This window comes from Salmo trutta, chromosome 40, assembly GCF_901001165.1.
Source record: "Salmo trutta chromosome 40, fSalTru1.1, whole genome shotgun sequence".
Lineage (NCBI taxonomy): Eukaryota > Metazoa > Chordata > Actinopteri > Salmoniformes > Salmonidae > Salmo > Salmo trutta.
Window position 1 is genome coordinate 11320946 of NC_042996.1, and position 23716 is coordinate 11344661.

The 23716-nt window shown below is 42.5% G+C and overlaps 1 protein-coding gene across 1 annotated transcript; it reads left to right on the forward strand.

Annotated features, from left to right (window-relative positions):
- Positions 1–64: 64 nt before the first annotated feature.
- Positions 65–19253, forward strand: LOC115180554 (protein mono-ADP-ribosyltransferase PARP12; the record flags this gene model as incomplete). The annotated part of the gene is made up of 13 exons (XM_029742728.1): positions 65–465; positions 932–1067; positions 10695–10998; positions 13634–13684; positions 13970–14096; positions 14385–14550; positions 14658–14778; positions 16597–16693; positions 16838–16925; positions 17032–17162; positions 17718–17869; positions 17980–18690; positions 18856–19253. Coding segments are annotated over exons 1-13 (2757 nt in total), but the record flags the coding sequence as incomplete, so codon positions are not given.
- Between the last annotated feature and the right edge of the window lie 4463 nt (positions 19254–23716).

A 23716-nucleotide genomic window follows, 5' to 3' on the forward strand; every position in this document is an offset into this window, starting at 1 on the left:
AGACGCAACAACTTATTTGTGAGCATGCGCTTTGCTAGCCAACGTCGTCATGACATCGCCCAGTGCGATCGGGGAGTTCTATTGGAGAAGCAGTTTTTGCCTATCTTCATACTGTATTGTCTTTGATGTAGCGGTATCCTGTGGTCCACTGTCCTAAACCAGGAAAAACAGTCGCGTTTGTCATTGCGAGATGGCTCAGCAATTGTTATTAAAAGTCATTTGCAATCATCAGGGAACATTGGACTATGCAGGTCTGGCAGATATTGGGTGTGGGGCAGATATGTTCTGCGCTCTTGATAAACTTGTTGAAAACGATTTATGTTCTATAGCAGTGTGCAATGGAAATGTACGCATTATTGCGAAAACGAAAGTTAGACGCTGCAAGGCTCAGCAATGTGATGGCTGCAATGATTTACACCTGTGTAAATTGTATCTATTTGGGGACTGTAAGAATAGTAGGGGAAGGTAAGCATAAAATATGTTTTATACGATAAGGGCTAAATAGGCTGCGTTTAGACAGGCACTCAAATTCGGAACTTGTTTCCATAATCTGATCTTTTTTAGAGCTGATGTGGTTGGACAGAGGACCAATTATTGAAAAAAGATCAGAATTGGGCTGCCTGTCTAAACGCAACGATAGGACCAGAGAAGTCTTAAAGTAGGACCGTTTGTTTTGCATGGCCTGGTTAAACTCATCCAGGCCACGAGGCCATGCAAAACGAACTCGCTCAATGTTAGACTGTGTGCCTACACATTAAATGTATCATTGCAACTGGTTATTACTATTATTACATTTGAGGTATTTCAGGCCAAAACTTGAAACTGCAACAGTGTTGAAAAATTCAATGGGGTTTAGATGTTGAATTAACTCAGCAAACTGAATTATGCCTTGCATGTTTATTGACCTGTTTATTGATACTTTGACTCCCAGGCGGACATGCCACTTTGGCCATGACTTGCACTCTGAACACAACTCCATAGTTTTGAGAGAGCATAAACTTGAGACGCTGAGTCGACAGGAAATCCGGCAGCTATTATTACAGAATGACAACTCCCTCCTTCCACCGGTAAGAGCCAACCGTTGACCTCTAACTGCTGATGTGGATCAGTGGAATGTGTGTGTCTGCGTGTGTGCAGGGCCAGCTCCAGGCATAAGCGACATAAGCAAGGGGGTGGGGGAATCTATCGGTCTCAATTTATTGTTGAGAGTTAGATTAGTGTAATACACAAGGTGCAATTTCAACATTTGTTTGTGTATCAGCAGTTTTTCTCTTATTAGGTCAGTCACTGACAGTCACTCAATTAGTCATGTCAGCTAACCATTTTGAGATTGGTAAGTTAGTCTATCCAGCTATCTAAACTTGTAGTATTCATGGCCAAATACCAACCAGGCATGCAGGGCTGCTGACCTCCAGAGGGCCCCCATTGATTTTGTTAGTTGCTCTCACTCAGATATCATTAACATGGCATAAATCATGGCAAAATGTGTGCGGTGAGGGGGCAACCAAAAATCTCTTAGAGGCCCCAAAAGTATAGAACCTGCCACGTGTGTGTGACTGACTGATGAAGAGGTGCTGTCTGCACATATTAAAATCAATTTGAATTCAATCACTTTTTGACAGCATCCCATTTTATGTAAATAAAACTTTCCATATGTTTGCCCATGGAAGAAGTGGTCAGAAAGTGATCTTTTGGACTTGAACAGTAGGCTACCTGTGCATGTTTGTCCACTCCAAAATAATTCCGGCATCCAAACTTCATGTATACTCTTGCCATTTGATGAATGTAAATAGACATCTGTTAGAAAACACCAACAAGTGTACCTAATGACATTCATTAGCCTATATTATCTGACAAATGTACCTTTTTTGTAGCCTGAAAAGTCAGAACACCTGAAATGGGGCTGAAACTGTCCTGGGAAAACTGGGATGGTCACCCTAACACACACGGCCAACTTTACTAGACCAGGCTACAATGTGTATTACCATGAACTTCTAATAGACCTACCGGTAGCCAATGATGTTGTGGTAAAAAAAAATAGGTGGGTAAACTCTGATTAATGGTCACGGTGAAAAAAGTAACGCTCCCTATACTTTCAATGCATGTTTCTGAAAAAGGTGGGTAAATGGCGTTTACTTGCGTTTACCCTCCAGTAGGCCTACAGTACTGCCGGTAGCCTACCCTGTCAACCGAGAATTTTACACACATGAACACACGCAGAACAGGTAGCCTACATTCAATATAATAGGCCTATGATTTGAATCAAAACATGTTTACACCCTACAGTGCATACGGAAAGTATCCAGGCCCCTTGACTTTTTCCACATTTTGCTACATTACAGCCTTATTCTAAAAAATATATATTTTTAAATATCCCATTATGACAAAGCAAAAACAGGTTTTTAGAAAATGTTGCAAATAAAAATAAAACGGAAATATCACATTTACATAAGTGTTCAGACCCTTTACTCAGTACTTTGTTGAAGCACCTTTGGCAGTGATTACAGCCTAGAGTCTTCATGAGTATGACGCTACAAGCTTGGCCCACCTGTATTTGGGGTGTTTCTCCCATTCTGCTCTGCAGATCCTCTCATGCTCTGTCAGGTTGGATGGAGAGCGTCGCTGCACAGCTATTTTCAGGTCTCTCCAGAGATGTTCGATTGGGTTCAAGTCCGGCTCTGGCTGGGCCACTCAAAGACATTCAGAGACTTGTCCTGAAGCCACTCCAGCGTTGTCTTGGCTGTGTGCTTAGGGTCGTTGTCCTGTTGGAAGGTGAGCCTTTGCTCCAGTCTGAGGTCCTGAGCAGGTTTTCATCAAGGATCTCTCTGTACTTTGCTCCATTCATATTTTCCTTGATCCTGACTAGTCTCCCAGTCCCTGCCACTGAAAAACATCCCCACAGCATGATGCTGCCACCACCGTGCTTCACCATAGGGATAGTGCCAGATTTCCTCCAGACGTGTCGCTTGTCATTCAAGAAAAACCTCAATGTAGCTTATAGATATATATATTGCACAGGAATTATACATTTATAGTGCATTCATAAATTATTCAGACCCATTCCCTCTTTCCACATTTTGTTACGTTACAGCCTTATTCTAAGAATCCGCACCTTTTTTTCAATTTTCGCCTAAAATGACATACCCAAATCTAACTGTCTGTAGCTCAGGCCCTGAGGCAAGGATATGCATATTCTTGATTCCATTTGAATGGAAACACTTTGAAGTTTATGGAAATGTGAAAGGAATGTAGGCGAATATAACACATTAGATCTGGTAAAAGATAATACAAAGAAAATAAAAACCCATTTATTTAGTATTTTTTTTGTACTATCATCTTTGAAATGCAAGAGAAAGGGCATAATGAATTATTTTAGCCCAGGGGCAATTTAGACTTTGGCCACTAGATGGCAGCACTGTATGTGCAAAGTTTTAGACAGATCCAATGAACTATTGCATATCTATTCAAAATGTTGTATCAAGACTGCCCATATGTGCCTAATTGGTTTATTGATACATTTTCAAGTTCATAATTGTGCACTCTCCTCAAACAATTGCATGGTATTCTTTCACTCTAATAGCTACTGTAAATTGGACAGTGCAGTTAGATTAACAGGAATTGAAGCTTTCTGCCCATATCAGATATGTCTATGTCCTGGGATTTTTTTTTGTTTCTTACAACCTCATGCTAATCGCATTAGCCTACGTTTGCTCAGCCGTCCCGCGGACAGTACACCGAAGTTTTGAATGGATCAAATAGTTTTTTCCCCCTCATCAATCCACACACAATACCCCATAATGACAAAGCGAAAACAGTATTTTTTTTGTTTTTTGCAAATGTATTAAAAATACACATTTACATAAGTGTTCAGACCCTTTGCTTTGAGACTCGAAATTGAGCTCAGGTGCATCCTGTTTCCATTGATCATCCTTGAGATGTTTCTACAACTTCATTGGAGTCCACCTGTGGTAAATTCAATTGATTGGACATGATTTGGAAAGGCACACACCTGTCTATATAAGGTCCCAAGGTTGAGAGTGCATGTCAGAGCAAAAATCAAGCCATGAGGTCGAAGGAATTGTTCGTAGAGCTCCGAGACAGGATTCTGGGGAAGGATACCAAAAAATGTCTGAAGCATTGAAGGTCTCCAAGAACACAGTGGCTTCCATTATTCTTCAATGGAATAAGTAAAGGGTCTGAATACTTATGTAAATGTGATATTTCAGTTTTTTATTTTTCATAAATTAGGAAAAATTTATCCACCTGTTTTTGCTTTGGCGTTATGGGTTATTGTGTGTAGGTTGATGAGGGGGTGAAAGAATAAGGCTGTAAGGTAACAAAATGTGGAAAAAGTAAAGTGGTCTGAATACTTTCCGAATGCACTGTATGGATTTTTTATGGTATTGTTTTCTCATTCTTCAACCCGCCGCCACACACCCGCCATTCAGCCACACAATATTTAATGACCTTATACGTGCCCACCTCGTGGATATAACCGCGGGGACTGCAGGTTATAATTCAACCCGCACATTGCTACTTCAGAACAATTTAGCTAGTACTCCATTGAAATGTAAATTCAAATGAAATTTTAACTTCTAATTTCTACCACAAAGATGACCGCAGGTCCAAACACCGTTGAATGTCAACTTTAAATGGTAATTTTGTCTATTCTATTGTCTATTTTTCTATGATTTCAATAGGTTTCCTGTGGTGGATTGACAATATAATTTAAAACCACAGATTTTCCATTTCAAGTCAACGTTATCTGATATGTACACCTCCAACAATCTTTCTGGTACCATTTTGAAAGTAGACATTTCAATTGTATTCCCATTTTAGTACATTTATCAGCCAAAACATGACACCCACTCTGTATTCTAAAGCATGTTGTGTCTCAACTGATGGCGGGCACAACATAACAACTTTATATGATGTAAAATAGGGTCTAAGCTACAACATATGCAAATATGATTCTTTTTGAGTTTTTTATATTTTTATAATTGTCGTAAAAAATGTTAACCTTTTACACTCGTACCCGTATACAGGTTGAGAATGGCAGATTTGGGCACGCCTAAATTGGAACGCAGTGGCTGTACAGTAAGATGCTATACATGTCGTCAGACCTCGGGCTCTGAGCTTCACAGCGCTGTATGGGTTTTGACTGACAGACGTTCTCAACTTGAGCCCTGCGCGCGACACGAAGTTGTCCCCATCCCTCCCGCTAATTGGGCAACTTTTGTAAATGTTTTGTTGACTGAGTGAGGGCAATGTTGTGAAATAAGAGGACTCAATGTACAATATCTTGAAATATGAGATGTTGAGGATTATAATGAATGCTGCTTTGATGTCATACAAGCAAGCCAAACACCTGTCCAAATGTGCACTTCACATTTTCTTATCATAAAACTCATATCATATACAGTGTCAATGTTTATGATCACTATGTTTGTACAGTTACAATATGACATGGCATCATACCCTGAACAGAATGAGCCTGTTTGTCTACTGTGAAAAAAAATTGCCGCTGCACCGACACAAAATTACGATCGGTTTCCTGAACTGCATTGTGAAAGCCTGACACTGTAATATCATATTTTATAACTTAGCTAGTCTTGTTGGCAATAGAACAAGCTTTCAAATCATGCACACCTGGCTCAGATTGCAATTGATAAAAATCGCTACAGATGGCTATATCGGTCAGGATTAGTAAAGGCCCACTTTTGTGAATATATATATTTTTTTCAAAATGTCATTTATTTTTTATTATGATTTTTTATTTATTCTGATATTTCAGGGGATGCGTATCACCCCTACTTCCCGCGGCTATGGGAAAAACCAATGGCGATGAGGCATCGCCAGCGGTGAAATTTATAGCACGCTTCAGACAACCACGGCCAATATGACTGTACAGAAAATGTTGCAATGGTAAAACGTTTGATACAATTTTCACCTGACATTTTCACTCTTAATTCCTTCCTAATATGTTGGCATGCATCATTATTATTTTTTTCTTCCAATTTCGATATTTTGAATAATGTAAAAGGCATAATATAATGGTTTAAAAACAGAATTTCTATAATATTATCGTTATAGTCACATACTCGGCACTCCCGTTAAACAACTAAATCGCTTTGGCACAGTTATTACTTGCCGATAATGTTGCATAAACGTTTGAAAGGTGTATCATTTTTACCGAACACAATTAAATGCTTTCAATTACCCACTTATAGGCATGACCAATTTTTAGGTATCTTTATTAACAATGTGATATTCTGCTTGAAATAACATGTAGGTTAAATAAATAATCGAAAGAAAAGTGTGATTATTTATTAGCCTAGTGGTAGGCATAAATCATGTGAATTAGGCCTCATGTAAAATCATTGTCGAAAGCGCAAGAGGTACTGTTACATGTAGGTCAAGATTATTTATGGGTTGATCATATAGAAATATCAAAACATTCTTTCAACTCCAAAGCAATTGCCTGTCTGTGGTGCCGGAACCACTGACTCGCTGCCTTTTTCTATAATCAAGACACCTGCTGGTAACTCTTAACTGGTTAGGACAGCTCATGATGTGTCCTAAACATCTGTCATCTAGGTGTGATTCTTATGACTAAAGATGCTTCTTGCATAGCTTTTTAATGTTTTCCCCCATAAGAGTAGGAGTAAAATGTCTCTATGCTCAGCATTTATGGACAATTGTCTACCCTGAGATGCTTTGTGGATACGACCCCAGCTCTCAGACTCTCAAAGAAGAGGTCGTTGCCCTGATCAGTGAGATGCACGCCATCCCTAAGGTACTGCCCAGGGATACAGTACTTTATGGCAGAGTGGCAGATTGTGGGCATGCGCCTGTCACAGAGAAATGCAAACACCAGCTGGTTGACAGAGCGCTGTGCCATATCTATGCGCTTGTTAATGTTCCCCATCTCACTGAAACATCCAACTCCTCCACTGTGGGATGTCAGAGTAGGTCACTGTTGTCAGATATTCAGATGACTACCTCCAAATCAGCTCACATCTGACGCACCAGGGCTGTCTCCACCGATGTGGATGACTATGATACATTCACGGTCACACATCGCCTTGGTGAGAGAGAATATTTCAGAACCCTTCCATTAAGAACAGCTCATCCATTTTTCGCTCTCCTGTAGTCATCTAGCCACATTGTGTAATCGCATAGTAAATATTTGCTTCAGTCTTTGTTTCCTTGCTCTCACCAATTTGCTTTGAGCAATGATCAGTAGGACTATGAGCTGGGATCTTATCAATAAATAAAATGCACAACATTGTGAGGGTTCACAAGGATAGCATGTGTTAAGCTGTCGAATAATGTTTAATAATCACTTTGGTGTAAAACCATGGAAATTAAAAACAAAAAACTAAGTTTTACGTGAGAATAGGCATTGGTCTGTAGCCGAAAAATACATGAAATTCACATGAGCACCACAATGCCTATTCCACCCATGCTCTCCCAAGGTTTTCCAGCACACAGCTTTGACCTACTACAGTAGCTATGTTGGTATTGTACTTCAAACTGTGTAGGCTGGTTGCTTCGGATTCAAACCTTCTCAAACAGCCGAATTCATACTCTTCAGGGGGATAATGGACTGTACAGTGTATTATTGTTGCATAACCATCTTTATTGCAAATATAAATACAAGTACAAACAACTTTAAGCTACATCTTATTTTGACATCGGTAATGAACTGTCCATTGATCAGCACAGCAATTGATAAAACAAGACCCTGTCTGAAACACAGGAGGTTCTGAGTCCTGCATTAGCATCGAACTGCCCCCGCGATATGCAACTTTTTAGGGAAGTTAGAAACCAATACACACAGGCAGTTAGAAACGCCAAGGCTAGCTTTTTCAAACAGAAATTTGCTTCGTGCAACTCCAACTCTAAAAAGTTCTGGGACATTGTAAAGTCCATGGAGAATAAGAACACCTCCTCCCAACTGCCCACTGCACTGAGGATAGGAAACTCTGTCACCACCGATAAGCCAACTATAATTGAGAATTTCAATAAGCATTTTTCTACGGCTGGCCATGCTTTCCACCTAACTACCCCTACTGCATTCAACAGCACTGCACCCCCCACAGCTACTCGCCCAAGCCTCCCCCATTTCTCCTTCTCCCAAATCCATTCAGCTGATGTTCTGAAAGAGCTGCAAAATCTGGACCCCTACAAATCAGCTGGGCTTGACAATCTGGACCCTTTCTTTCTAAAATGATCTGCCGAAATTATTGCAACCTCTATTACTAGCCTGTTCAACCTCTCTTTCGTGTCGTCTGAGATTCCCATAGATTGGAAAGCAGCTGCTGTCATCCCCCTCTTCAAAGGAGGTGACACTCTTGACCCAAATTGCTACAGACCTATATCCATCCTACCCTGCCTTTCTAAGGTCTTCGAAAGCCAAGTCAACAAACAGATTACCGACTATTTCGAATCCCACCGCACCCTCTCCGCTATGCAATCTGGTTTCAGAGCTGGTCATGGGTGCACCTCAGCCACGCTCAAGGTCCTAAACGACATCGTAACCGCCATCGATAAGAAACAATACTGTGCTGCCGTATTCATTGACCTGGCCAAAGCTTTTGACTCTGTTAATCACCACATCCTCATCGGCAGACTTAGTAGCCTTGGTTTCTCAAACGATTGCGTCGCCTGGTTCACCAACTACTTCTCTGACAGAGTTCAGTGTGTCAAATCGGAGGGCCTACTGTCTGGACCTCTGGCAGTCTCTATGGGGGTACCACAGGGTTCAATTCTTGGGCCAACTCTTTTCTCTGTATACATAAATGATGTCGCTCTTGCTGCTGGTGAATCTCTGATCCACCTCTACGCAGACGACACCATTCTGTATACTTCTGGCCCTTCTTTGGACACTGTGTTAACAACCCTCCAGACGAGCTTCAATGCCATTCAACTCTCCTTCCGTGGTCTCCAACTGCTCCTAAACACAAGTAAAACTAAATGCATGCTCTTCAACCGATCGCTGCCTGCACCTGCAGCATAACTTCTCTGGACGGTTCTAACTTAGAATTTGTGGACAACTACAAATACCTAGGTGTCTGGTTAGACTGTAAACTCTCCTTCCAGACTCACATCAATCATCTCCAATCCAAAGTGAAATCTAGAATTGGCTTCCTATTTCGCAACAAAGCATCCTTCACTCATGCTGCCAAACATACCCTCGTAAAACTGACCATCCTACCAATCCTCGACTTCGGCGATGTCATTTACAAAATAGCCTCCAATACCCTACTCAACAAGCTGGATGCAGTCTATCACAGTGCCATCCGTTTTGTCACCAAAGCCCCATATACAACCCACCACTGCGACCTGTATGCTCTCGTTGGCTGGCCTTCACTTCATAATCGTCGCCAAACACATTGGCTCCAGGTCATCTACAAGACCCTGCTAGGTAAAGTCCCCCCTTATCTCCGCTCACTGGTCACCATAGCAGCACCCACCTGTAGCACGCGCTCCAGCAGGTATATCTCTCTGGTCACCCCTAAAGCCAACTCCTCCTTTGGTCGTCTCTCCTTCCAGTTCTCAGCTGCCAATGACTGGAACGAACTACAAAAATCTCTAAAACTGGAAACACTTATCTCCCTCACTAGCTTTAAGCACCAGCTGTGTTAGCAGCTCACAGATCTCTGCACCTGTACATAGCCCATCTTTAATTTAGCCCAAACTACTACCTCTTCCCCTACTGTATTTATTTATTTTATTTATTTTGCTCCTTTGCACCATATTATTTATATTTTAACTTTTAACTTTCTTCAAACTACAAATCTACCATTCCAGTGTTTTTCTTGCCATACTTTATTTACTTTGCCACCATGGCATTTTTTTGCCTTTACCTCCCTTATCTCACATCATTTGCTCACATTGTATATAGTCTTATTTTTTTCTACTGCATCATTGATTGTATGTTGTTTTACTCCATGTGTAACTCTGTGTTTTTGTATGTTGTCGAACTGCTTTGCTTTATCTTGGCCAGGTCGCAATTGTAAATGAGAACTTGTTCTCAACTTGCCTACCTGGTTAAATAAAGGTGAAATAAAATAAAGAAAAAAATTATTACGTATTAAGCTAACAGTTACAGAAATGAGGAATGCAGACCACCACCTGTTGGGCACATACTGACCATAAAAGGATGTTATTTTTTCAATGACATGTATTGCTAAAATAAAGGTTTAAGAAAATACAGGGATGCACCACATTACTACAAGACAAAACAGTTCAATCAAGTCTGATAGTCTTGTAAGTATAAAAGCAAAGCTTGCTTTAATGACATTTTTTTTAAAGCATGAAAAGGTAGCGTAATGGTATAATGTCTTACTGTGGTGGGTGAAGAATCCAATGCTTTACCTTGTATGCGGTACAAACCACATTATAATGGAAGCACCTCCTCTAAGAGTATAAATTAGGCTGTTTTATTCTCACTTAAAACATCTTTGTGTTTTGGTATTAAGGTTTTGGTATTAAGGTCCAAAAACTGTAGCACTTCTACAATGGGTAAATATGTATGGAAAGTTCTGTTCAAATCAATACGGGTTCTGTCAAAAAGTGATTGAATTTAAATGGATTTACCCAATACCTCTGTGTGTTCATCTCATGCTTTCTTGCATATAGAGTATGGTAAACAAGTATTTTAAAAGCCCTTTCACTCACTCTTTCAGGTGTGCAACTCTTATAACAAAGGCGCCGGGCTTTATGGCAACTGCCCGGATCAGGAGGGGTGCAGGAGACTTCATGTGTGTGACAGGTACATCAGAGGAACCTGTTCCTCAGGAGCCGACTGCAACAGGTGTCATGACTTCTTCGAGCCCCACCCACAAAGGACTCTGCAACAGAGGGGAGTGCCAAACGATCTAATGACGTCCATGTTGTCAACCTACCGGAACATTCAGGCCATGAAAAGTGAAGGTGCCAGTGGTGCTGCTTCTATCAACAGGCTCCAGAGCTGTCCTCTGAGAAATACAGGTAGACGGCTGCAGGAACAAACATCAGGGTTGTGTTCAGTGGGGAATAATGTTTCAGAACAGTCACTATAGTTGTCTGCAAACCCTTACTTGGAAGTATTTCTCTATGGACTTGCTTGCCAGCCAGGGTTGGGGTCAATTCTATTTAAATTCCAGACCAGTCAATTAAATAAGTACAATAAAATTCCAATTCTCTGAAATGCTTTTCAATAACTAGGTTTCCATCAAACCTTTTTATGCGAGTAAAGTACAGTTGAAGTCGGAAGTTTACATACACTTAGGTTGGAGTCATTAAAACTCGTTTTTCAGCCACTCCACAAATTTCTTGTTAATTAACAAACTATAGTTTTGGCAAGTCGGTTAGGACATCTACTTTGTGCATGACACAATTAATTGTTCGAACAATTGTATACAGACAGAGCATTTCACTTATAATTCACTGTATCACAATTCCAGTGGGTCAGAAGTTTACATACAGTAGGTTGACTGTGCCTTTAAACAGCTTGGAAAATTCCAGAAAATGATGTCATGGCTTTAGAAGCTTTTAATAGGCAAAGTGACATAATTTGAGTCAATAGGATGTATTTCAAGGCCTACCTTCAAACTCAGTGCCTCTTTGCTTGACATCATGGGAAAATCAAAAGAAATCAGCCAAGACCTCAGAAAAAAAATTGTAGACCTCCACAAGTCTGGTTCATCCTTGGGAGCAATTTCCAAATGCCTGAAGGTACCACGTTCATCTGTACAAACAATAGTACGCAAGTATAAACACCATGGGACCACGCAGCCGTCATACCGCTCAGGAAGGAGACGCGTTCTGTCTCCTAGAGATGAACGTACTTTGGTGCGAAAAGTGCAAATCAATCCCAAAACAACAGCAAAGGACCTTGTGAAGATGCTGGAGGAAACAGGTACAAAAGTATCTATATCCACAGTAAAACAAGTCCTATATCGACATAACCTGAAAGACCGCTCAGCAAGGAAGAAGCCACTGCTCCAAAACCACCATAAAAAAAGCCAGACTACGGTTTGCACATGGGGACAAAGATCATACTTTTTGGAAAAATGTCCTCTGGTCTGATGAAACAAAAATAGTACTGTTTGGTCATAATGACCATCATTATGTTTGGAGGGAAAAGGGGGAAGCTTGCAAGCCATAGAACACCTTCCCAACCGTGAAGCACGGGGGTGGCAGCATCATGTTGTGGGATGCTTTGCTGCAGGAAGGACTGGTGCACTTCACAAAATAGATGGCATCATGAGGATGGAAAATGATGTGGATATATTGAAGCAACATCTCAAGACATCTGTCCGGAAGTTAAAGCTTGGTCGCAAATGGGTCTTCCAAATGGACAATGACCCCAAGCACACTTTCAAAGTTGTGGCAAAATGGTTTAAGGACAACAAAGTCAAGGTATTGGAGTGGCCATCACAAAGGCCTGACCTCAAGCCTATAGACAATTTGTCGGCAGAACTGAAAAGGCGTGTGCGAGCAAGGAGGCCTACAAACCTGACTCAGTTACACCAGCTCTGTCAGGAGGAATGGGCCAAAATTCACCCAACTTATTGTGGGAAGCTTGTGGAAGGCTACCCAAAACGTTTGACCCAAGTTAAACAATTTAAAGGCAATGCTACCAAATACTAATTGAGTGTATGTTAACTTCTGACCCACTGGGAATGTGATGAAAGAAATAAAAGCTGAAATAAATCATTCTCTGTACTATTATTCTGACATTTCACATTCTTAAAATAAAGTGGTGATCCTAACTGACCTAAGACAGGGAATTTTTACTAGGATTAAATGTCAGGAATTGTGAAAAACAGAGTTTAAATGTATTTGGCTAAGGTGCATGTAAACTTCCAACTTCAACTGTACATGTTGGATGAAAAATATATATGACAGGCCTGAATTTTTTTTTTATTGGTAAACTTTCCAAATGTCGACATAAAAATAGGCTGGACAACGTAAGTTATTATGCGAGAAATGGCGGAAACGCTTTTATTCACAAATACTGAAGTAAACTTGGAGTCACGGGGTGACATGTTGTGTGGTCCTCCCACTACGACTCAGGAAAGCATGCAGTTTATTAGGCCACAGATGAAACAAGTTATGGTCAACTTCTCAGGGTGGTGAAAGTGCAAGGTGATACGCTTGATGCTCCTTTCCAATAAACATTGAGGGTTTTATTCTGGTGACATGATCATCAATGCTTGGCTGCCATTTGACAAATAAAAATTATCTTGCTCTTTTGTCCATAATAATCTCATCATGTAGACTGTACCCACAACTGTATCTGCGAGCTGGTGGCTAGAGCGCACGTGCCTATACCAGAGTGGGCACATTCGCTATATAACGCAAAAACAGTTATTCGGTACATGGGAATTTAAACGCAAAAGTAATTTTTCTGTGCACGATGTCATCATGCACAGCCTTTTACCCGCAACAAGTCAATTTGATGGAAACACATCTCTGGTGGGAAAATGCGCAGATAGTCTGGATGGAAACCTAGCTAGTGAGGAAAATGTGGAATTGGAATTTGGTTTACTTCATGAGTGAACTGGAATTGACCTCAACCCTGTTGCCAACTATGATTTCATGTAACTAAATGTTTGTTTGTTAATTTGTTTATTTACAGTGAGGAATGAGATCTGCCTGTTCTTTGTCAAGGAGGACTGCAAACAAGGAGGTACATTTAACGAGAGAGATATTGTGTGGCGGCAGAGTGTCTAGAGGATAGCTTTCCCATGTTTGCTTTGGCAGAACAGCTGCAAGGGCTTTGCCCCAATTTTACTCAGGAAGAAGCTATGGCAGCCGGCCGGATATGAGTTTATCTATAACTTTCAAGGTTGTCAGTAGATACACAATACAAACCCTGTGAAACCACAATTCAGGGACAAATCAGGCTGTTACCCAGGTGCAACAATGATACTCAGCAACATATCACATCTCACTGCAAACTTATGACTTTCAGAGAGATGCTCGAGAGTCCACTTCAAAATGCCCTACAAGTGGGAAGTGAACAATGGACAGACTTGGTCAGCTCTGCCAGAAAATGAAGCAATCGAGAGAGACTTCTGTGACCCTTCTAAGATACACAGGTACAGTATGTTGTTATGTCATACTTAAAGATAGACTCAGCGATTTCCCCAACAACTAAGAGCGTTGGAGCGCAAGCCTCAACTTCCCCGCTGTTTTGGTCCCGTGGCTACCACATTGTAACAGCGTGAAGCAAACCCGTGCACATGTGCAGATATGTTACTGTGTGTGACTGTCCTGCATCTCTCTCATCTCAATATCTGCAGTGCTGCTCGTGGCAACGTCATTTCGCTGTCTACCTTTAAGCACAAGTTTTTTTTTAACCATTTACATTTGTTATGCCTTCACAGTGAGGGATCTGGGCGTGTGCATTTCGACTCCATGAGCCGCGGATTATGGGAAGTTCGCCGCCTCTCCACAGTTTCCTCTGTGACCAAGCCCACATACGTACTCACCACAGAGTGGGCGTGGTTCTGGGAGGACGAGTACGGCAAATGGATCCAGTACGCATCCATCGTAAGTGGTGTGAAACACTCAAACAGGCTGATGTGTTACGAGGACAATAATAGAGACGGTAAACTGTTGTTCCCCTTGAATTTTTTTTTCTTTTCTATATATCACAGAAAGAGATGCACAGATTGTCGTCCATCACCAGTGAAGACCTTGAGAAAAGGTACCAGGAGGATCAAAGTGCTGTGGTGAAGTTCACTGCAGGCCAGCAGTCTTATGAGCTGAGTTTCAGAGGTAACACATTTCAAACTCTTGAAAAACCTTATGTAATAATAATAATAATAGTAATAATAATAATAGATTTTAGTTAGAAGCGCTTAGCACAAGTTACTGTTCGAGTCTAAAAGGCTACTCTTATATACTACCGGTCAAAAGTTTTAGAACACCTACTCATTCAAGTTTTTTCTTTATTTTTACTATTTTCTACATTGTAGAATAGTAGTGATGACATCAAAACTATGAAATAACATATATGGAATCATATACTAACCAAAATGTTAAACAAAAGAAAATATATTTTATTTTGGGATTCTTCAAATAGCCACCCTTTGCCTTGATGACAGCTTTGCACACTCTTGTCATTCTCTCAACCAGCTTCACCTGGAATGCTTTTCCAACAGTCTTGAAGCAGTTCCCACATATGCTGAGCACTTATTGGCTGCTTTTCTTTCACTCTGAGGTCCGACTCATCCCAAACTATCTCAATTTGGTTGAGGTCAGGGGATTGTGGAGGCCAGGTCATCTGATGCAGCACTCCATCACTCTCCTTCTTGGTAAAATAGCCCTTACACAGCCTGGAGGTGTGTTTAGGGTCATTGTCCTGTTGAAAAACAAATGATAGTCCCACTAAGCCCAAACTAGATGGGATGGCGTATCGCTGCAGAATGCTGTGTTAGCCATGCTGGTTAACTGTGCCTTGAATTCTAAATAAATCACAGACAGAGTCACCAGCAAAGCACCCCCACACCATAACACCACCTCCTCCATGCTCTACAGTGGGAAATACACATGCAGAAATCATCCGTTCACCCAGACCACGTCTCACAAAGACACGGCGGTTGGAACTAAACATCTCCAATTTGGACTCCAGACCAAAGAACAGATTTCCACTGGTTTAATGTCCATTGCTCGTGTTTCTTGGCCCAAGCAAGTCTCTTCTTATTATTGTTGTCCTTTAGTAGCGGTTACTTTGAGGCAATTGGACCATGAAGGCCTGATTCACACAGTCTCATCTGAACAGTTGATGCTGAGATGTGTCTGTTACTTGAACTCTGTGAAGCATTTATTTGGGCTGCAATTTCTGAGGCTGGTAACTCTAAAGAACTTATCCTCTGCAACAGAGGTAACTCTGGGTCTTCCATTTCTGTGGTGGTCCTCATGAGAGACAATTTCATCATAACGCTTGATGGTTTTTGCGGCTGCACTTGAATAAACTTTAGAAGTTCTTGACATTTTCTGGATTGACTGACCTTCATGTCTTAAAGTAATGATGGACTGTCATTTCTCTTTGCATATTTGAGCTGCTCTTGCCATAATATGGACTTGGTATTTTACCAAATAGGGCTATCTTGTGTATACCACCCCTACCTGGTCACAACACAACTGATTGGCTCAAACGCATTAAGAAGGAAAGAAAGAAATTAACTTTTAAGAAGGCACACATGTTAATTGAAGTGCTTTCCAGGTGACTACCTCATGAAGCTGGTTGAAAGAATGCCAAGTGTGTGCAAAGCTGTCATCAAAGGCAAAGGATGGTTATTTGAAGAATCTCAAATATAAAATATATTTTGATTTGTTTAACACTTTTGTGGTTACTACATGATTCCATATGTGTTATTTCATAGTTTTGATGTCTTCACTATTATTCTACAATGTAGAAAATAGTAAAATAAAGAGAAACCCTTGAATGAATAGGTGCTCTAAAACCTTTGATCGGTAGTGTACGCCCCTTAAATTCTAGTACTAAAATCGGCAGCAGGTAGCCTAGATGTTAGAGATGTTGAACATTAACTGTAAGGATGCTGGTTCAAATAGTTATTCTTGTAATTACAGACATGACGCAATATAACGAAAGATATGGCACTATAAGGATGGTCAGACGACGTCCTGTCTTTGTTTCAACTGTGGACGCACAAGCTGCAAGAAGCAGGTAATGTATGAATGGGAATGGACTGAGAATGGGTACTATGTTCTGAATCTAACCATTTCTATATTTACCTAATAGATTACTTATAATCATAATGATCTTTTCTTAGGGTTGTATATGAAGGTTATTTTTCATATGTCATTTCAGGAGAAATGGACCACGCAACCCCTCTCAGAATTTCAGAGCTGTTCCTGGATCTTGGGACAAGTCTGCCATACCTGACATTGGATACAAGGTCACTTGTTTACATGAGATTCTACTGCTTTGACTTGCAGGGAAGTTTAACATTGCCTTTCATTTGGTTTCAGCTGTGACAACCCTTTTGTTTTCCCCTCCTGCAGACAGTCACTCTTCTGAATTCTGACAGGGACTATCAGAATGTCCAGGAACTTTTCAACAAGACCATGAGGGGCTTCCAAATCACCAGCATCGAGAGGGTCCAAAACAGGGACCTCTGGGAAGTCTTCCAGTGGTATTTTTACATCAACTCTCACACACAATCCTAGCATGTTACTTCCAAAACACTATGTAAACCCTGGCTTGAACAAGATTATGGGTAAGCAGGAATTGAACACCAGGGTGTGTAGAAATGGGTGTGTAGAAATGGTCAGGGTGTGTGAACATCTCCTATATTTAAAGGTTTATTAGACAAGAGAGACATAGACATACGTGTTCATGTAAGAGGTCTTCAGCAAATCTCACCCCCTCCCCTCTCAGGGGAGGGCTGACCTAAATACTCTTGCCTATCTTTTTTCACTCCCAAAGCATTAAATCAAGGCGGAGATCTTGGGGTTGAAAAGACTATACATTTGAAACGTCTTAATCGCTTAAAGACACCCATAGACGATTTTATGTCTTAGGGGCCCAGATACCAGTTGCTGAGAGCTGCTTTACGGTGACCTCTGGCTTTACATATGGTACCTGGAGGCCAAATTCCAATAGGGAATAACCATCCAAAAATAGTATTCTTAACAGCAGCTAATGGTCATTTCTAAACAGCAGCTAATGGTAATTTCTTCTTTCTCAGGAAAAGAGATTTGATGAAGAAAAACAATGGGGGTAAAAACAGCAAGGAGCTACATCTCTTCCACGGAACGGACCCAAAACACGTAGACGCCATTTGCAGAGATAACTTCGACTGGAGGCTGTGTGGAACCAATGGAACTGTGTATGGCGAAGGTACCTCATGTTAACCAACTGTCAGAAGTGTAGTCAGATTTTAGAAGCAGTCATGATCTCATTATAGTCAGTCATTCTGTTTTACTGATGATCTTCTCTGTTTGTTTAAGGGAGTTACTTTGCCAGGGATGCCAAGTACTCGCACAGCTACACCAGCGACTCAGGAGTGAGGTCCATGTTTGCTTGCCAGGTGCTTGTTGGCGACTACACAAGAGGTAATTCGGCGCTCCGTCGCCCCCCTCCAAAAGGCGAGGGAAGCCCGACTCTCTATGACAGCTGTGTGGACAATGTCCTGAACCCATCCATATATGTGGTGTTTGAAAAGCACCAGGTGTACCCCGAGTTCCTCATCAAATACGATGATGGCATCATGCACTGGACCTCTTCTGCTCCAGCTCCACGCAAGACTGTCTCTATCCAATCCACTTCCTTAACCCCAAAATCCAACCGGATTCAAGCCATAGCTGCTGCTACCACATCGAAGAGAGTTCCATCCACTTTGAGTCCATCTAAAACTGCAGCCACAACTTCCTCTAATCCAACCCGTTCTCTTCCCGCTTCGCGGTTTCTCCCTAAACCTGACCAAACCCCATTAACATTCAGTCAATCTCCAGTCCTCATAAAGCCAGCCCTAAGTTCTCAATTGGTGGATATCACCCTAGGCCCAGATTTCACTCCCTCATTTGCAAACTTCTCTCACATACTCACTACCCCAGCCAGTACACCCTCTCACACACTCACTACCCCAGCCAGTACCCCCTCTCGTACGCTCATTACCCCAGCCAGTACCCCCTCTCACACACTCACTACCCCAGCCAGTTCCCCCTCTCACACACTCACTACCCCAGCCAGTACCCCCTCTCGTACGCTCACTACCCCAGCCAGTACCCCCTCTCACACACTCACTACCCCAGCCAGTACCCCCTCTCGTATGCTCACTACCCCAGCCAGTACACCCTCTCGTATGCTCACTACCCCAGCCAGTACCCCCTCTCACACACTCACTACCCCAGCCAGTACCCCCTCTCGTACGCTCACAACCCCAGCCAGTACCCCTCTCGTACGCTCACTACCCCAGCCAGTACCCCCTCTCGTACGCTCACTACCCCAGCCAGTACCCCCTCTTGTACGCTCATTACCCCAGCCAGTACCCCCTCTCACGCACTCACTACCCCAGCCAGCACCCCCTCTCGTGCTCTCACTACCCCAGCCAGTACCCCCTCTCATACGCTCACTACCCCAGCCTGTACCCCCTCTCATACGCTCACTACCCCAGCCTGTACCCCCTCTCATACGCTTACTACCCCAGCCAGTACACCCTCTCACACGCTCACTACCCCAGCCAGTACCCCCTCTCATACGCTCACTACCCCAGCCAGTACCCACTCTCACACACTCCCTACCCCAGCCAGTACACCCTCTCATACGCTCACTACCCCAGCCAGTACCCCCTCTCGTACACTCACTACCCCAGCCAGTACCCCCTCTCGTACACCCACTACCCCAGCCAGTACCCCCTCTCGTACGCGCACTACCCCAGCTAATACTCCCTCTCACACACTCACTACCCCAGCCAGTACCCCCTCTCACACACTCACTACCCCAGCCAATACCCCCTCTCACACACTCACTACCCCAGCCAGTACCCCCTCTCACGCACTCACTACCCCAGCCAGTACCCCCTCTCACACACTCACTACCCCAGCCAGTACCCCCTCTCACACACTCACTACCCCAGCCAATACACCCTCTCACACACTCACTACCCCAGCCAGTACCCCCTCTCACACACTCACTACCCCAGCCAATACACCCTCTCACACACTCACTACCCCAGCCAGTACCCCCTCTCACACACTCACTACCCCAGCCAATACTCCCTCTCACACACTCACTACCCCAGCCAGTACACCCTCTCGTACGCTCACTACCCCAGCCAGCACCCTGTCTCCTGCACTTTCCCCTTTAACGGGCACTCTATCTCTGGCTCACACCAGCTTAACGACCACTACTCACACACTCCCTGCCAGCAGTAACTCTCACCCACTATCCCCTTCATACTCATTGAGCACACCTTATTACACACTTTCTCACTCATCATACTCCCCCACTTACACACAAACTCTCTCACACACTTCCCCCTCCACGTCAAGCAATTCTCCAAGCACACTCTCCCCGTCAGCAAGCAACCTATCTCGGGTGTTCTCTCCCTCGACAGGTGCCTTCTGTCGTCCACTATCTACCACAACAAGCACCACTAGATCTCGTCCTGAGTCACTGTACAGTGTTCCAACAGCTCAAAGGAGGGACACCAAAGAAAAAAATAAGTGCCTTCTGCAATAATTTGCCTTTGTCAGGATGGAGCAGTAAGTAAAACGTTTTGATGGCAAACGTCTAAAAAAGAAAAGAAAATAAGAAAGAAAATGTATTAAAATGATGAATGATAATTGAATTTGCATATCAAAGATGTAGTATAGCTGTGTATCTTTACCTGTAAGGGCTCAATAACAGTAAAGCTGTTAACAACAAACCAGACGTTTGTAATTTTGCACAAATATGAATTTGATGAGCATGTTTCCTTTACTCAGGTCTGCTGACACAGTCGATACATTTTGTAAATGAAACCAGTTTGATGTCTGTTTTAAACTGAATAAACTCAGAAAATCATTGATTGTGGATGTTTTTTGGACAAGCCTTCTCTTTTCTAAGATATTTGGAAACACCCTAATGTCAGAAACGTATTTTTTGGGGATAAAAATCATCTTTATTTACATTAAACTGAATCAATGACTCACTACTGCTGCTCCTGTGTGTCTAACAGGCCTATTGTGATGTAAATGAAGGTTCCACATGCCACACAATGGGTCCAGAGAGCTGGGAGAATTACGTGCCAACATTAGCACGATGGAAGATGACCTGGAAAGTGTTTTAGGGAATCAGGAGATGTTTACCAGGGCTGTCTCTAAGGAAAACAAACTGATAGTTGCCAAGACAAAGATGAGGTTATGCAGAGCTAATGGATGGAGTGGCTGTAGCAATTTACACCTGTGTAAGTTTTATCTGTATGGAACATTTATTTATTATTTCGCCTTTATTTAACCAGGTAGGCCAGTTGAGAACAAGTTCTCATTTACACCTGTGTAAGTTTTATCTGTATGGAACATTTATTTATTATTTCACCTTTATTTAACCAGGTAGGCCAGTTGAGAACAAGTTCTCATTTACACCTGTGTAAGTTTTATCTGTATGGAACATTTATTTATTATTTCACCTTTATTTAACCTGGTAGGCCAGTTGAGAACAAGATCTGTACACAATTCCTGGAAGCTGAAAATGTCCCATCTCTTCAATGGCCTGCATACTCACCAGTCATGTCATCAATTGAGCACGTTTGGGATGCTCTGGATCGACATGTACGACAGCGTGTTCCAGTTCCCGCCAATATCCAGCAACTTCACACAGAGGAGTGGGACAACATTCCACAGGCCACAATTAACCGGTCCATTTTTTTGTCCGGTACTGTTCAGTTTACATATGTTACCCCTTGGCAGCGTTATCAGAAAGCCAGTATTGATTTTCACTGCTACGCAGACGATACACAACTTTACATTTCTGTGTCCCCAGAGGATTTTAGCTCCACGGATAAATTATTAGACTGTATTAATAATTGAAATACTTGGATGGCTCACAACTTCCTTCAGCTGAATCAAGACAAGACCGAGGTACTCATTATTGGAGCCATAGCACAGAGATAAATCTACCGCACATTTTAATTCACGGGCAATAAAGATAAAACACCAGGTAAAAAAACAAAGGTGATATTTTAGATTCTGAACAAAATTTTGAAGCATACATTAAGGAATGTGACCAAAATAGCTTTTTACCACCTGAGGAACAGGTGATACAGAGAATCTCATCCATGGTTTCATTACAAGCAGGTTTGACTACTGTAATCCTCTCCTGTCTAGTCTACCCAAGAAAGCTATTGGTCAACTGCAAAACATACAGAATTCTGCAGCACGGGAACTGGGCAAGACCAGACGGAGAGCACACATTACACTGGTTTCAAGGTCTGCCTGTGAGTCTTAGAATTAATTTTAAGATTCTTCTATTGGTTTTTAAACCAATCCACGATTGTGCACCCCAATATGTCAGACATGCATTTAAGTTATGTACCCAGTAGGTCCCTCAAGCCCTCTGGCACTGGCCTTTTAACTATCCCAAAGCCTAGGACCAAGAGGCATGGAGAGGCAGCCTTTAGTTATTATGCCCCCATCCTCTGGAATAGCCTGCCAGAGAACCTGAGGGGGGGGCCGAAACTGTGGACATAAAAGAGATGCAGAATAAGTAGGATCAGTGGTGTAAAGTACTTAATTAAAATTACTTGAAAGTACTACTTAAGTCGTTTTTTTGGTATCTGTACTTTACTTTTACATTTTTGACAACTTTTACTTTTACTTCACTACATTCCTAAAGAAAATAATGCACTTATTTCTTTTTTTCTCCCAAATTGGTAGTTACAGTCCTGTTCCATTGTGGCAACTCCCGTACGGGCTCGGCAAAGGTCGAGGGCCGTGCGTCCTCCAAAACACAACCCAGCCAAGCCGCACTGCTTCTTGACACAACGCCCGCTTAACCCGGAGGAAGCACCGTACACCTGGCGACGGTGTCAGCATGCATTGCGCCTGGCCCGCCACATGAGTCGCTAGTGCACAATGGGACAGGAACATCCCTGCCGGCCAAACACTCCCCTTACCTGGACGACGCTGGGCCAATTGTGCGCCGCCCCATGGGTCTCCCGGTTGCGGCCTTCTGCGACAGAGCTGGACTCTAACAAGGTTTTCTAAAGCACTGGGATGCAGTGCCGTAGACCACTGCGCCACTCGGGAAAATAATGTACATTTTACTCCATACATTTTCCCTGACACCCAAAAGTACTCGTTACGTTTTGAACGCTTAGCAGGACAGGAAAATGGTCTAATTCACACACTTATCGAGACAACACATGGTCATCCCTTCTGCCTCTGCTATGGCGGCCTCCCTAAACACAAATGCATCTTTTGTAAATGATGTCTGAGTGTTGGAGTGTGCCCCGGCTATCCATACATTTTAAAAACAAGAAAATGGTGCTGCCTGCTGTGCTTAATAGAAGGAATTTGAAATGATTCATACTTTTACTTTGATACTTAAGTATATTTAGAACCAAATACTTTTAGACTTTTACTCAAGTAGTATTTTACTGCGTAACTTTTACTTGAGTAACTTTCAATTAAGGTATCTATACTTTTACTCAAGTACTGCCGATCCATCACGACTGGACTGCCAACGTGATCACCCAATGTGGTCTCAACTGGCTATTCTGTTTTGATATCGCCGAAGAACCATCTTCTAGCCCCGGCCCGCTAGATTTTCTGAATGCTGTGTCCCCTGCTCGCCTAGCGTAGTAGTGACTACCGAACAGCACCCTGACTCACCTATTGCTGCTCTTTTGACCCTATGATCACTCGGCTACACAGCTGATGCCCCCTGGACTGTTTCAATAACACGGTACCTTACTTTGTTTACTTGTCAGCCCCAGCCTCGAACTCAGGTCCTGTATGTACCTAACTGACCCGCTCTGCCCAATCATTGCCATTTACCCGTTGTTGTCTTAGCTTTCCTGATCAACACCTGTGATTGCTTTATGCCTCTCTCTAATGTCAATATGCCTTGTCTACTGCTGCCTTGGCTAGTTTTTATTGTTTTATTTCACTGTAGAGCCCTCAGTCCCGCTCAAAATGCCTTAGATAGCTATTTCGTCCCACCCCCCACACATGCAGAGACCTCACCGAGGTTAACTGATGCCTC